This window comes from Hippocampus bargibanti, linkage group LG09, assembly GCF_051943395.1.
Source record: "Hippocampus bargibanti isolate YZ-2025 linkage group LG09, ASM5194339v1, whole genome shotgun sequence".
NCBI classification, from domain to species: Eukaryota; Metazoa; Chordata; class Actinopteri; order Syngnathiformes; family Syngnathidae; genus Hippocampus; species Hippocampus bargibanti.
Genome location: NC_142742.1, coordinates 7457973 through 7471174, shown reverse-complemented (window position 1 = coordinate 7471174; position 13202 = coordinate 7457973). Strand labels below are relative to the sequence as shown.

Genomic DNA, 13202 nt, shown 5'->3' with positions numbered 1-13202 from the left:
GGAAAAATTGAGCCATTAGTAAGAGTCGCAGTGTCTCGCAAGTTGATAGGTATGGAAAACAGTCCGATATCCCGCGACTTGCATGATGTCAAACTTACCATTGGAGGGCGTGGTGGGGTTCGGTTTACGTTTCCAAAGGGAGACTGCGCTAGTTTCCAACAGCTTGCTTGTATAATTCCTTGCGCCCTGTTTAATTTGAGGATGCAAGAGGTATTTAGAGGATCTAATGGTGTTTGCGTGATATTTCATCGTTACGTGTCAGACGATAGGCTTGAGCTCACATTGCTGGAATGATAATAGCAGCCTTCCTCAATCCAGGGGCCGCACGTTTGGGGGAGTCATGGGGAACTTCCCCCTCACCGACCCGCTCCTCTTCCTCAACACATAGCCTCATTCGCTCAGCACACGGATGCTGGAGTACCCCATGATGCTTTCCAGATGCTGTAGTCTAGTGAGCGCATCGACAAAACCTACGTCTCCTTTTTGAATCATCGGACCTCTCACCAGGACTTTCATACGCGGGCCCACTTGATCTCTCTTTGCAGTACAACGTCTCGTTAAGGAGACACTTCCTTGGCCCGTCAGGCTTTCTGGCTACGATCGTATAAAACAATGTCTTTCTCGGAGGACACTTGGCCTCCAAAACCGAAAAAGAAATGGCTAATTATGCTCAGGTTGACAATAATTGCCTGACTTCTGCCGTATAGCCCATTTTGTGTGTACTCGGTTTGTGACGTCATTAATTGCGCAAATTGTGTACGTGCGTGTCTAAGTGTGAGCAAGTGACATGGACCTGATGTTGGACTCTACTTGATTAGGTATGAACCAGTGCCCGTTCGCTCCGAAAGGATTTCTTGGTCTCTTTGTCTGAGCTCGAGCCCTATAAAGCCATCAAGCAGCGATTGTTAGAGGCCAGGCCACTGCCAGGCCTAATGTGGGTTGTATAATGACCTCCGGTAACAGAATTACCCTGTCGCACTTGCTCTCCGGGCTGCCGTCTCATGCATGCTTTACCGTACCATGGCGATGGTTAGGGGTACACGAGAGCATGCGGATGGTTGTGAAAGCAAACGTAGAGCAGGGTTGTCCAAACGTTTTGCAAAGGGGGCCAGATTGTGTGTTAAAAATCGTTACGAGGCCAATATTAGCGGACGTTCTTTACTTATACAGACACTCCCCTACTTACGAACATTCGGGTTACGAACAATGGTACCATACGAATATTTTTGTAGTCACATGTGTAGTATTCTCTCCAGTTGTACATGTACATATATTTATAGGGCATATCTTTTATAAAATGTACTTTCATGTATTTTCAGTACAAACCAATACAGGTTACTTATACAGGCCTTAAACATACTTATGTAAGTCAAAGGACAACCGACTCCATTTTTTTGTTTCCTAACTGACATCAGAAAAACGTTTTATAGCATTTGAAATACCCAAAACTGGTGCGCCTTATATGTGATGTAATATTAAACAGGTCTCGCAGCCACCAACTCCATTCCCCCTATAGAAGAAAGTGCGTAAAAGCCTCTTTTGTAGTCCCTTATAATGTGGTATGCCTTATATTTGGAAAACATTTATATACAGTAAAGTCTCATTATATCGATATCGGATATATCGATAGTCCCGGTTATATCGATACTATTTCTATGCACGCACGGAGAAAATTACATGCAAACAGGGTCGGATATATCGATAGTCCCGGTTATATCAATATTTTTTCGGACTCCCTTGAATATCGATATAACGAGACTTTACTGTATTATATTTGGAAAACCTTTTTCATTCATTGAAGGTGCGCTTTATAGTCCGGTGCGCCTTATATATATGGAAAACATTTCAAAATACACCATTCATTGGGGGTGCGCCTTATACTCCAGTGCGCATTATAAACTGGAAAATACTGTAAACGTTTTAAAGAAGGAAGATTGGTCATCTCTGAAAATTATTATCGTATTGTGATCCAATCTGATAAAACCCTGTAATATTTTTGAACTCCGAAAAATCGAGAAAATACAACACATTATACTATTCTGCAATTTCTATTTTTGCGTTAGACATCAAAAAAGGACAATTATGGCCAAATCTATTTTGTTGACATCCCTTTTCATTGGGGATGCGCCTTATACTCCGGTGCGCTTTATACACCGGAAAATACGGTACTCATACATTAATTTTCTGTTCCTGGTTGACCCACTTAGCACACGCAGGTAACAGCCCTACTACCCAATATATTCATTCTACATGAGGACCAGATGTTTTTTTTATTTTATGACGGAGGCTGCGGGCCGGATGAACATTGACCACAGGCCGCATTTGGCCCCCGGGCCGGACTTTGGATGTGTCTGACATTGAGTGATCGGTGACAAAGTTGCGTCATATCAGTCTGTACTTTTCTGATGTTTGTCCAGAATAGATTAGTTAGAAGAACAAAATCTTCCGGACCACCTTTTTTGACAGTCTGTGTATGTTTGTTCCTTCTCCAGGCGTCCCTGGCCAATGAACGCGACTATGAGAGTGTGGTGATGATGAAGATGAGACAGGCAGCAGAGCGACAGCGGCTCATTGAGCAAATGCAAAAGGAGGATGATGAAGAAGCAACGGTTTATTAGCCCGCAGCTAATAAACAAAACACCTGTTTTAAGGTTGAATTTTTCATTATGTTGTTTTTGTGTCAAATCGGGAAAATAAATCTTCAACAAAGTGCCAAAAATCTCTCATTTAAATTGATATGCTGTGTTTTTCCCCTAGTGAAGCCAGGGTGCTGGTAGGATTCAGAGTTAAGTCATGTGATCTCAGAGATAACAGGAAGCAGGTATGGATTGTGCTGCCGAAAGTTTTAGGTCACTGTACAGGATGAATGTGACAATGAGAGAAATAAGCTCTGATCACGCCAGTCACTTCGCTTTGGATGGCGTGTATTGGAACGTCTTCCGGACAAAGCGCATTGATACCTCAGCTCACGAACTTAATTGGTTCCCGGAAAGTGTGTGTAAGGTGTTTGTCTGCTGAACATTTATTTTCCATAAGGAACCATTAAAATGAGAATAATCCGTTCCCAGGTGCCCATAAAACATAATTTTGTACTAAATAAGCCTTGAAACTACACAAAATATACCTTATTTTATGTATAACAAATGTGCTATTGCGTTGTGATTAAAGAAATAAACTGTACTGTATAATAAAGTCGTTTTATTTACCTTTGTGATGATCGTTGATGCAGTTGCCTCTTGATGATATCCGAGTGAAGTTGCCGTGCTTTCTCGGCGATAATACCCTCACTCACACTGTCCCCTGCTAGCTGTTTTTCAATAATCCAAATCAACAGAAGTTTTTCAACCTCTTCTATTGCCTGAGACCGTTGCTTAGACAACACAGAAACACACTTAGCCATACGTAGCAATGGTCGATTTAGCATACTGCTTCTGGGACGCTAAGTCACACAAATGCACACCTCGTTTGTGTTTTTCGATGATCTTCTGCTTGACCGTAATTTTATTTTGTGTCCTCTTCGGCTTCAGACTAGCCTGTGGTGGCGTCTTTTTTGGTCCCATAATAGAAAAAGTACTCCTCTCGATAACAAACCACGTCCGCACTCAAGGAAATGGGGTGACAAAAATGTGTCCACCAGCCACCGTGGCGCTGTTCGACCGTGGGGTTTGGTTCGTCCGCCGAAAACTGGTTCGTCAGCCAATAATACATGCTCGCGAATTTTATGTTCATAAGTCGAAAGGTTCATGAGCTAAAGCGTTCGTAAGCTGAGGCATCACTGTATTTATTGTGGGATGCACTTTAAGGTTGATTCGGGATGCAATGCAGCAAAAGTCTTTGAATTTTAAGGTTGAAATGAAGATGCTGCCTGGGTTACCGCAAAATATCAAACATCCAAACAATACAAATCTTGGCTCTCCCTTTTCCTACAGCATCCCCCCTCGGATGGAAAATGTTCTGTTTTGTATACTCATTCGTGCGATGATCAGAGTGTTTCAAACAAATTACACTGGTCGACATCAAAATTTAATCAGAGATGATGTGTCTCTAAACGTCTAATAATCTATTTGGTTCATTGCTTTTAAATTGCATTTGGAGCATTGGCAGTGACAACAAAGATAATTATAGAGTCATTCGATATTTTATTAACATGCAACCTCTTTTTTTCCCTTGTTGTCAAAGATTTTTATTCTCTATTCATGTCGAACAACACCGAACTACGAAAGTTGGACCCCTCTGTAGTAAAAAAATGTATTATATTGTAAACCTAATGGTGTGGAACTGCAATGGGAGACAACTTTGCACAAGTGTAACCAATGCAAATTTCTCCATTGAGGGACTATTAAAAATGCGTCCACTCCAGTGCCAGGGTTTTTGTCACTTTCACTCAAATTGCAGAATATTGAGTTTAGGACTATATAAACATTCAATGCAGCGTAAGAAACCTTAGACTCTCTTCTTTCATCTGGAAAAAGGAGTTAATTCCTACGTTATATGGATCTGCAGTTATCTGAGCTTGAAATGGGGGCAGCTATACAAAAGGCAAATGCTGCCCCTTTGTGGGAGGGAAAACACTGTCGGAGAGTCTGACCAGCACTTTATCGGCATCCCGCAAGAAAAAGTAAACAAATTCGGAAATGGCCCTCCACGTCATATTTTCAATTTACGAATACATTTGGGAATGGCAGTGAATGAGTTAAAGGATTTCTTATCTTAGCTTATTATTAACGCACCGATAACTTTTAACCTGATAAAATGATAGGCTGTCCCTAAAAGAGAAGATGAAAAAAACACCCACTTTGACACCCGATGATAAAGAAATACATAAAATCACAGTCTGATTTTACCAATGCACCCTTTGCGCCTCAAAATAAAGTCATATCTTCAAGATATGAATAATCAAGTGAAGCAAAGATAGACAACCTCTTTGCGTCCATCAAACAAAAGGCCATGATGATTTCTCTGAACTTCTACATATCACATTCCAAAGCTAACTTGAGGTTTGGTTCATGGGTGGGGGGCCCGTGGTGGGGGAGGGAAGGTTGACTTCTGCATAGTCACAGATTGTGGTTTGCAACACTATATGTCTCAGTGGTTTTCTCTGAGTTACAGTACAAAGTAGTTGAGGATAACTCAAGCTCAAGTATGTTGGCTACGTTGAAGAGTTATCTCAGTCTGATGAAATTGCAACAAGATTTAATGGTCAAGAAATAACATCATAAATGTCTTTCACATTCAGGACATTAACCTTACTTTTGGCTATGATAATTCATCAAGGAGGAGACTGCTGAGCGGTTGCGCCTTTTCGGCAGCATGAACAGCGCACGTCCTATATCCAGGACTTATAAAATACAGTGATACCTCAGCTCACGAACTTAATTGTTTCCCAGAAAGTGTGTGTAAGGCGTAAAGTTTGTCTGCCAAACATTTATTTCCCATAAGAAACCAGTCACAATGAGAATAATCCGTTCCCATAATTTTTGACCTAATAAGCCTTAAAACTACACAAAATATACCTTATTTTATGGTAAATAAATGTGCTATGTTATTATAATTAAAGAAATAAACTGTACTGTACTCTTGATGATATCCAAGTGAAGTTGCTGTGCTTTCTCGGCGATAATACCGTCACTCACAATGTCCCCTGTGAACTGCTTTTCATTAATCCAAATCAACAGAAGTTTTATAATAATAATAATAATAATAATAATAATACATTGGATTTCCAAGCGCCTTTCAAAACTCTCAAGGTCACTTTACAGTCACAGGATAAGTTTTTCTGTGGGTGAGCAGCGGCAGCGTTCACTCAACCCGAAAGTAACTCAAATAGATACAAAACTAGCTAGCTAGCTAATAGATAGCTATTTAGATAGCTAGCCAGCTACACGGCTAGTTAGATAGCTAGCTAGCTAGCCAGCTTCAACCTCTTCTATTGCCTGAGATCGTTGCTTAGACAACATAGAAACACCCTTAGCCACACGTAGCAATGGCCGACTTGGCGTACTGGTACTGGGACACTAAGTCACACTAACGCACACCTCGTTTAAGTTTTTCGATGATCTCCTTCTTCTTGACCATAATTTTCTTTTGTGTCCTCTTCGGCTTAACACTCGCCTGTGGTGGGGTCTTTTTCGGTCTCATAATCGCAAAACTACTCCACTCGATAACAAACCACATATGCACTCAAAGAAAACTAGTCCGCCAGCCACCGTGGCACTGTTCGACCGTGTGGTTTGGTGCTCATCCGCCGAAAACTAGTCCGCCAGCCACTGTGGTGCTGTGAGGTTTGGTTCGTCCGCCGAAAACTAGTTCGTTAGCCAAGACTATATGCTCGCGAATTTAATCTTTGTGAGGCAAAAGGTTTGTGAGCTAAAGCGTTCGAAAACTGAGGTATCACTGTAGATTATTTTCCCTTTCAATCGAAGTGTTTATGATATAAGTGGTGTTTTTTTTCTGTAGACTGCGTTATTTCAGAATCACATGGTGGTTTCACAGCGTCCAAACTCTACCGCTCCAATTTTTTTTTGCTGTGTGGCTTTGTTACACAATGTCCAGCTGTGGAACCTGCTTGTGTGTTGGAAGACATCTGCTATTCTCCTCTCGCAATAGCCCCTTCATCACATGAGTTTATTTATGTGTTGGCTTTTTTGAACAACAGGAAAAGTTGACAAACACACCAAAAGAAAAATCAGTTCAGGAAATACAATTACAGGAATCCGATTCAGCGCCAAACCTGCTTTGTGCACACAACGGCTTTGCATGCGAACCAGGATGGAAAGATGGGCTTGTTGTCAAACTTCACCAGAGAAGTTATCCTGAGTCTTCTTTCTCTCTTCTGAATTCCTCGTCCTGTCTACTGGTTTACTGAAAACTGATTTGAACACAGTGATACATCGGTCTACGAACGCCTTGGCTTACGAACTTTTCAATTTACGAACGATAAATTTATGAAAATTTTACCTTGGCATACGAACTATTTTTCGGGATACACACGGAGCTGCCTCAATGAGTGATGTGTCGTTCACGAGCGAGCCCTTTCTCCTAAAAGAAAATAGCAGCCGGCTTGTTTTGGTCCTCTATTCCCCGCCCCAGTCGTCAGTTAAAGCCACGTGATTGGTCAAGAACGCAGCAGTGACGGGGGGTGGTTTAAACATTAAAGAGACAGCCAGACGACAGACAGAGTGACAAAATAGAGAACAGTTAAATTTGGACTTGTTTCAACTTTGATAGTTCAAAGGCAGAGTGTAGACTGCAAGGTTAAAAATTCCCATCAATCAGGCTCCACAAATAACCCGCACTAGCCATCAGTTCTATTTGAAATTAAAAGACAAGCAAGAGAACCAGCTATTAATGATGTTTCTAGTGTGTCTGCTTGCATCTGTTGCTGTTGCAAGATCACAACTTCCAAGATCTCAACCCAAAGCTCCTTGGGACACTTTATGCAAAAAGCTATCGATTCCATCAAGCCATCAACGACCATCACAAAGGTAAATAAAACGACTTTATTATATAGTACAGTTTATTTCTTTAATTATAATACCATAGCACATATACATAAAATAAGGTATATTTTGTGTTGTTTTAAGGCTTAAAAATTAGAAAGTAGAAATTTGTTTTATGGGGACCTGGGAATGGATTATTCTCATTTTAATGGTTTCCTATGGGAAATTAATTTTTGGGATACACACTTTTCACCTTACACACTCTGTCTGGGAACCAATTAAGTTCGTAAGGCAAGGTATCACTGTATGGAACATTACAAAGGGGAAAAAGTAAAGGAAGCTAACTGTTTAGGTCTATCTATATAGCTGACTAAATATTAGAGCCTTTTAACTGAGCGAGTTGCTTGTTCTGTAGCCACAAACGGACACAAGTCTTCTTGTGCCGGTCCCAAGCCCGGATAAATACAGAGGGTTTTGTCAGGAAGGGCATCCGACGTAAAAGCTTGGCCAAAACAAACATGCGGATCTAACCTCTAAAGATGGAGGACACTGATTTGCTGTGGCGACCGACCACTTGACGAGATAAGCCGAAAGGAAAAGAAGAGGAATAGGTGATATCGGTTCAATGCTAAAAGAAGTGCTCGGATAGTTATTGTACATGTAAAACTAAAAGAATACAAAACATGGATAGGAAATTGTTTTTTATTTTTCGTGATTATTATCACTGATGGGAAAGTCTATCTTACCGTATTTCTCTCAGTCGTCTGCCTGTCTCTTTAATGTTTAAAACACGCCCCCTCACTGCTGCGTTCTTGACCAATTATGTGGTTTTAACCGAAGAATGGGGGCGGGGAATAGAGGACAAAAACAGTCGGCTGCCATTTTGTGGTTAGAACGGGGTCGTTCGCAAACGACATCACTCATTGAGGCAGCTCTGTGTATGAAAAAAAGTTTGTATGCCAAGGTAAAATTTTCATAAATGTAACGTTCGTAAACCGAAAACTTCGTAAGCCAAGGGGTTCCTAAACCGAGGTATCACTGTAGTTCGCTACATGGTCTGGACTCATGCAATAAATACACAATAAAATCACATTTAAGTATTTAATCATAACCCTTTGAGTCTTGTTCGACGTCTTTGCCAACATTACTGTCAATCCAAACTTAAGATCAGTCTTTCACATGATTACACTGGTGCTTTGTATTTACTGTAAATACCCATAGGCAGTCAAACTAGCTGACACTCCCCAAATATACATTTGATCATCATTAGGAAATGAAATAAAAGGAAAAGAAAAAATATCACATTTCATTTTTCTAAAATTGTCAACATACTGTTAGCTGGCGATCAGGCAATGGTGTATCCCGTCTTGCGCCTAAAGTTAGCTCGGCTAACCTCTAGCACGCCCAGGATTCGAAATGAGGGCAAAGACTATAGAAGATTGAGGGCTATGTAGTTTCGCAGTACTGATAATGTCACAGTGAAATCAAACAAACCAAAAAAACATCAAGTTATTGGCATATTTCCATGTCCTTCTGTCCTCACATCAGCTACTCCTTGTGAAGGCACCACACAAGTGTCTGCCCCACCCCCGTCATCGTCAGCATGCGGTAGCCGATCTTCTCCAACTTGTCCAACACCAGGCGGGGAGGCTCATCCACAAGGTACTCGGAACTAAATGTTTGGAACAACAGTTAATTTCGACTACTGTCCCCCAGATGTGGGTTCTCCAATCTTGTTAATTGTTCTGCAGTTTCTTCACTTCCTTCCACACCTTCATCCATTTCCCAGCAACGTTTGGATCTTGTTGCCAATGACAACATCTCCCAAGTCTGTTTCCCATCACCCTGACTGCTGGCCTTATTCAAATTGTGCAAAAGGGGACTCTCCCCCCCCACTACCCCATAATAGGCTGCGTTCTGTTCTGGCCATGTTTATTACCACACTGGAGCGTATACCATTTTGTACATTGGGAAAATAATAATAAGAGCCATATTAGATAAAAACAAGCCAAAGACATTCCCGACTCCAAGTTGAATCTTCCAGCCTCAAAATCTGTTTTTACAGTGATCCCTCGCTATATCGCACTTCATTTATCACAGCTTTAGTAGATCACTTAACTTAGTTTTATATTCAGAAGGGTTTGTAACTACAGGTAACATCTGACTTACAACCGGGTTCCGTTCCAACAAAATGGTCTTAAGTCGAAATCCATTCAAAATGGCCGACGCGAGGTTTATACGACAGGATAGTATGCAATGTCAATCTGTTGTTTTTAAGCAATATTTTCTATTGAATACTGTGATATCCCAAACTGTTTACAGTTCCTTTACAAATTTGATAACATTTAGTGTCATTTTTATCATTTTACATTTTGTATTATCATTTTTTATGATTGTATATCTGTACTTGTAATACAGTAAAGTCTCGTTATATCGATATCGGATATATCGATAGTCCCGGTTATATCGATACTATTTCTATGCACGCACGGAGAAAATTACATGCAAACAGGGTCGGATATATCGATATTTTTTCGGACTCCCTTGAGTATCGATATAACGAGACTTTACTGTATATACCAAACTGTTTACTGTACAGTTTATACATTTTATACCTTTTAATGTCATTTTTATCATTTTATAGTTCATATTATCAATTTTTATTTCTGTATACCTGTACCTGTAATGCATACCAAACTGTTTACTGTACAGTTTATACATTTTCTAGCTTTTAGTGTCGTTTTTATCATTTTATATTTCATATTATCAATTCTATTACTGTATACATGTACCTGTAATGTATACCAAACTGTTTACTGGACAGTTTATTTATAAATGTTATACTTACCATTTAGTGTCGCCGCACACACGTTCTGCTAACCCAAATACGCACGGCTTCCCACGCATGCACGCTGTTGAAAAATCGCTCTCCCTGCTAATGGAGAAGGCAGAAGAGGTCGCCCGACACACACGCTCAGACTCAGGCGGACGCTGAAGGAAAAAAGCAGTGTACAGTACTGTACGGTATCTGTACTGTATAACGACTGAACTGAGTGTAGTCACGCAGTAGATTGCTGTGCAAGAGATGCTGGCTGGCCAAAATTGTAGTACGCGTTGCTGGTTGCGAGCACGTTACGGTGCCAGGCGTAGAATAAAAAAAAAAGGGTCTGGCGGTCGTGGTCGTAAGTTGCGCCAGTCGTAAGTTGATGTTACCTGTATTATCATTTAGTGTCAATGAATTACAGTATCTGTTGCAGGTAGCACCTGCGAGTAAAGGGGGGAAGCGTGCTTTTCAATACTCACAAATTATTTCCCAACACTGTTGTTTTCCTTGCTCCCAAGTAATTCATGACTTCTGGATCAGAATATTCATCTCCCACATTCGTCGGGCCGTTCTCCTGGAAGACAGCAGCCAAATACGTTGACTTGAGCTTTCACTAGCAGGTGTGCAGAGTGCAGACTAATCCCCTATTAAATGGTCCGGCTTATAAATGGGTGATGTAATTCTCACAGCCGTATAACGTAATAAGGTTGTGTTCATTCGGCATACATCAAAGGAAAGTAGGTCAATGTTTCTTTTCTTTTCTACCATTGTGAATTTCGGAAGGATAAGCGGCTCAGGAAAATGCCTGGATGGATGAAATGAACTTCGACAGTGATTATTTTTTTTGCATACCGTTAAAAGGAGCTAGCAAGCCAGTACCAGTTCCACATTGTGTTAATCACCAACATGGTGGACACAAATGTGGCATTATGCTTAACTCATTCACTGCCATTATCGAATTTACTCGGCAATTGAAAATGTGACGTAGATCACCATTCCAGAATTTGTTCGGGTTTCATTTTTTTTCTTGTTGGGGTGCCGATAAAGCGCTGGCCATGGCCTCTGGCAATGGCCTCTGGCAATGTTTTTCTTCCCTTCTACAAAGGGGCAGCATTTCCCCTTTTTCCATGTTAGCGCTTTGTTAAAGCACTATACAGTGATACCTTTGCTTACGAACTTAATTGGTTCCCAGACAGAGTGTGTAAGGAGAAAGTGTGTATCCCAAAAATTAATTTCCCATATGAAACCATTAAAATGAGAATAATCTGTTCCCAGGTCCCCATAAAACATAATTTTCTTCTTTCTAATTTTCTAAGCCTTAAAACTACACAAAATATACCTTATTTTGTGTATAATAAATGTGCTATGGTATTATTATTACAGAAAAACTGTAATAAAGTCATTTTATTTACCTTTGTGATGGTCGTTGATGGATTGATGGCATGGAGTGGCCGGTTTCATCAGCATTAAACACTTGATGAGGAACGTAACCTTCTTTCACCATCTTGAGGAATGATCCCTTGTAGGTGCTTTCTCTGTGATAATTGTATTTAGTTCCTCATCAATTGTGTTCTGTTTAGCTGGGTTGATAGCTTTTTGCATCAAGTGTACAGATGGCTCGTATGGGTTGTTTGTGGAGCCTTATTGATGGGATATTTTAACCTTGCAGTCTACACTCCCTTTGAACTATCAAAGTTGAAACTCTCCCACTGTCGTCTGCCTGCCTCTTTAATGTTTAAACCACCTCCCCTCACTGCAGCGTTCTTGACCAATCACATGGCTTTAACCGAAGACTGGGGGCGGGGAATAGAGGACAAAAACAGTCGGCTGCCATTTTGTTTTTAGAAGAACGGGCTCGTTCGCGAACGACACATCACTCATTGAGACAGCTCCGTGTACGAAAAAAAGTTTGTATGCCAAGGTAAAGTTCGTTTGCCAAGGTAATATTTTCATAAATGTAAAGTTCGTAAACTGAAAAGTTCGTAAGCCAAGGGGTTCGTAAACCGAGGTATCACTGTAATACATTTTACTTCTAAGCGCCTTTTAAAACTCTCAAGGACACTTTACATGAAAATTGTGGATATTTATAAAAGCTGTTAACAAAGTTGTATTGTATCCTCATTTTGTAAAATGCTGTAATATTGAGGGGATCTGGCAACCCAGCCACAACGCGACATCACGTGGTTTGCCAGTGATCAAAGCCAGTGTGTGTGTGAATGACTTGTACGACAATGAGAGCAGCGGCTGCTCTTTGGGCGCCGGCAAATAAACACTCTACGTGTGCGACCTAAACAAGAAGGACCATCTACGATCTTTATTGTCCCAAATCCATCGCTAAAGCGCTGAAGATCTCAACAAAAGCTGATTCAAAAAATACATGTCTTGGAAAAACTGATTTCAATATATCATAGGCAAACTTTGTCTGCTCTGCACATTGATTTGAAGGACGCACTATGTTGCAATGCCACTTGAAAAACGCAACAGTCCTGCAGGTCCACCCACGCTAAACAAGCACAACACGGGACACAACAGCAACAGTACGCGCTGTATTTACGCACCAGTCTGATCTGCGTGCTGATCAATATGTAAGGCATGCCTTCCACGTCGTTTCTCACCCGTCTTCCCTCGAGTCGAGTTCCTCAGACGCAACAGTTCTCCCTCTTGCAAGTCGCGCTTCTGTTGCCAGCTATTTGCAGAATGCGGAAACACCCACCGCGATGGACCAATCACAGAGCGCCTCCTCCGTGACCGTCTTCTCGGACTCAGACATTCGAAGAACGCGCATTTCTTTGCTTTATTTTCACCTGAGGGCACCTGTCATTGCCTGCAAAGCATTCTCTGCTGGCCTATAACATCTGAATCACGGACTGATGATAATTATATTTGATGCTATATTTGATGTTGATGATTTGATTATATATTTTGTCCACGAATTCTTA

General features: G+C 41.0%; 2 protein-coding genes across 3 annotated transcripts in view; one reads left to right on the top strand and one right to left on the bottom strand.

The window, feature by feature from the left end:
- The window catches only part of dnajc17 (DnaJ heat shock protein family (Hsp40) member C17), a 32767-nt gene extending 29548 nt beyond the window's left edge, over nucleotides 1-3219 (top strand). Inside the window, exons 11-12 of one of the 2 annotated variants that reach the window (XM_089003855.1) lie at nucleotides 2493-2651; nucleotides 2758-3219. In XM_089003855.1, coding sequence (XP_088859981.1) covers nucleotides 2493-2618 — 126 coding nt within the window. In that variant the 3' untranslated portion in view covers nucleotides 2619-2651; nucleotides 2758-3219. Of the gene's footprint in view, nucleotides 1-2492 lie in introns of both variants that reach the window. The other variant, XM_089003854.1, reaches the window with a different exon arrangement.
- A 4904-nt stretch (nucleotides 3220-8123) lies between these two features.
- On the bottom strand, nucleotides 8124-12979 carry gchfr (GTP cyclohydrolase I feedback regulator). The gene is made up of 3 exons (XM_089003857.1): nucleotides 12822-12979; nucleotides 10743-10837; nucleotides 8124-9111 (listed from the first exon to the last, which is right to left on the bottom strand). Exons 1-3 carry the CDS (start codon nucleotides 12855-12857, stop codon nucleotides 8988-8990), a joined length of 255 nt encoding a protein of 84 aa, XP_088859983.1. The 5' UTR covers nucleotides 12858-12979; the 3' UTR covers nucleotides 8124-8987.
- Nucleotides 12980-13202: the final 223 nt, after the last annotated feature.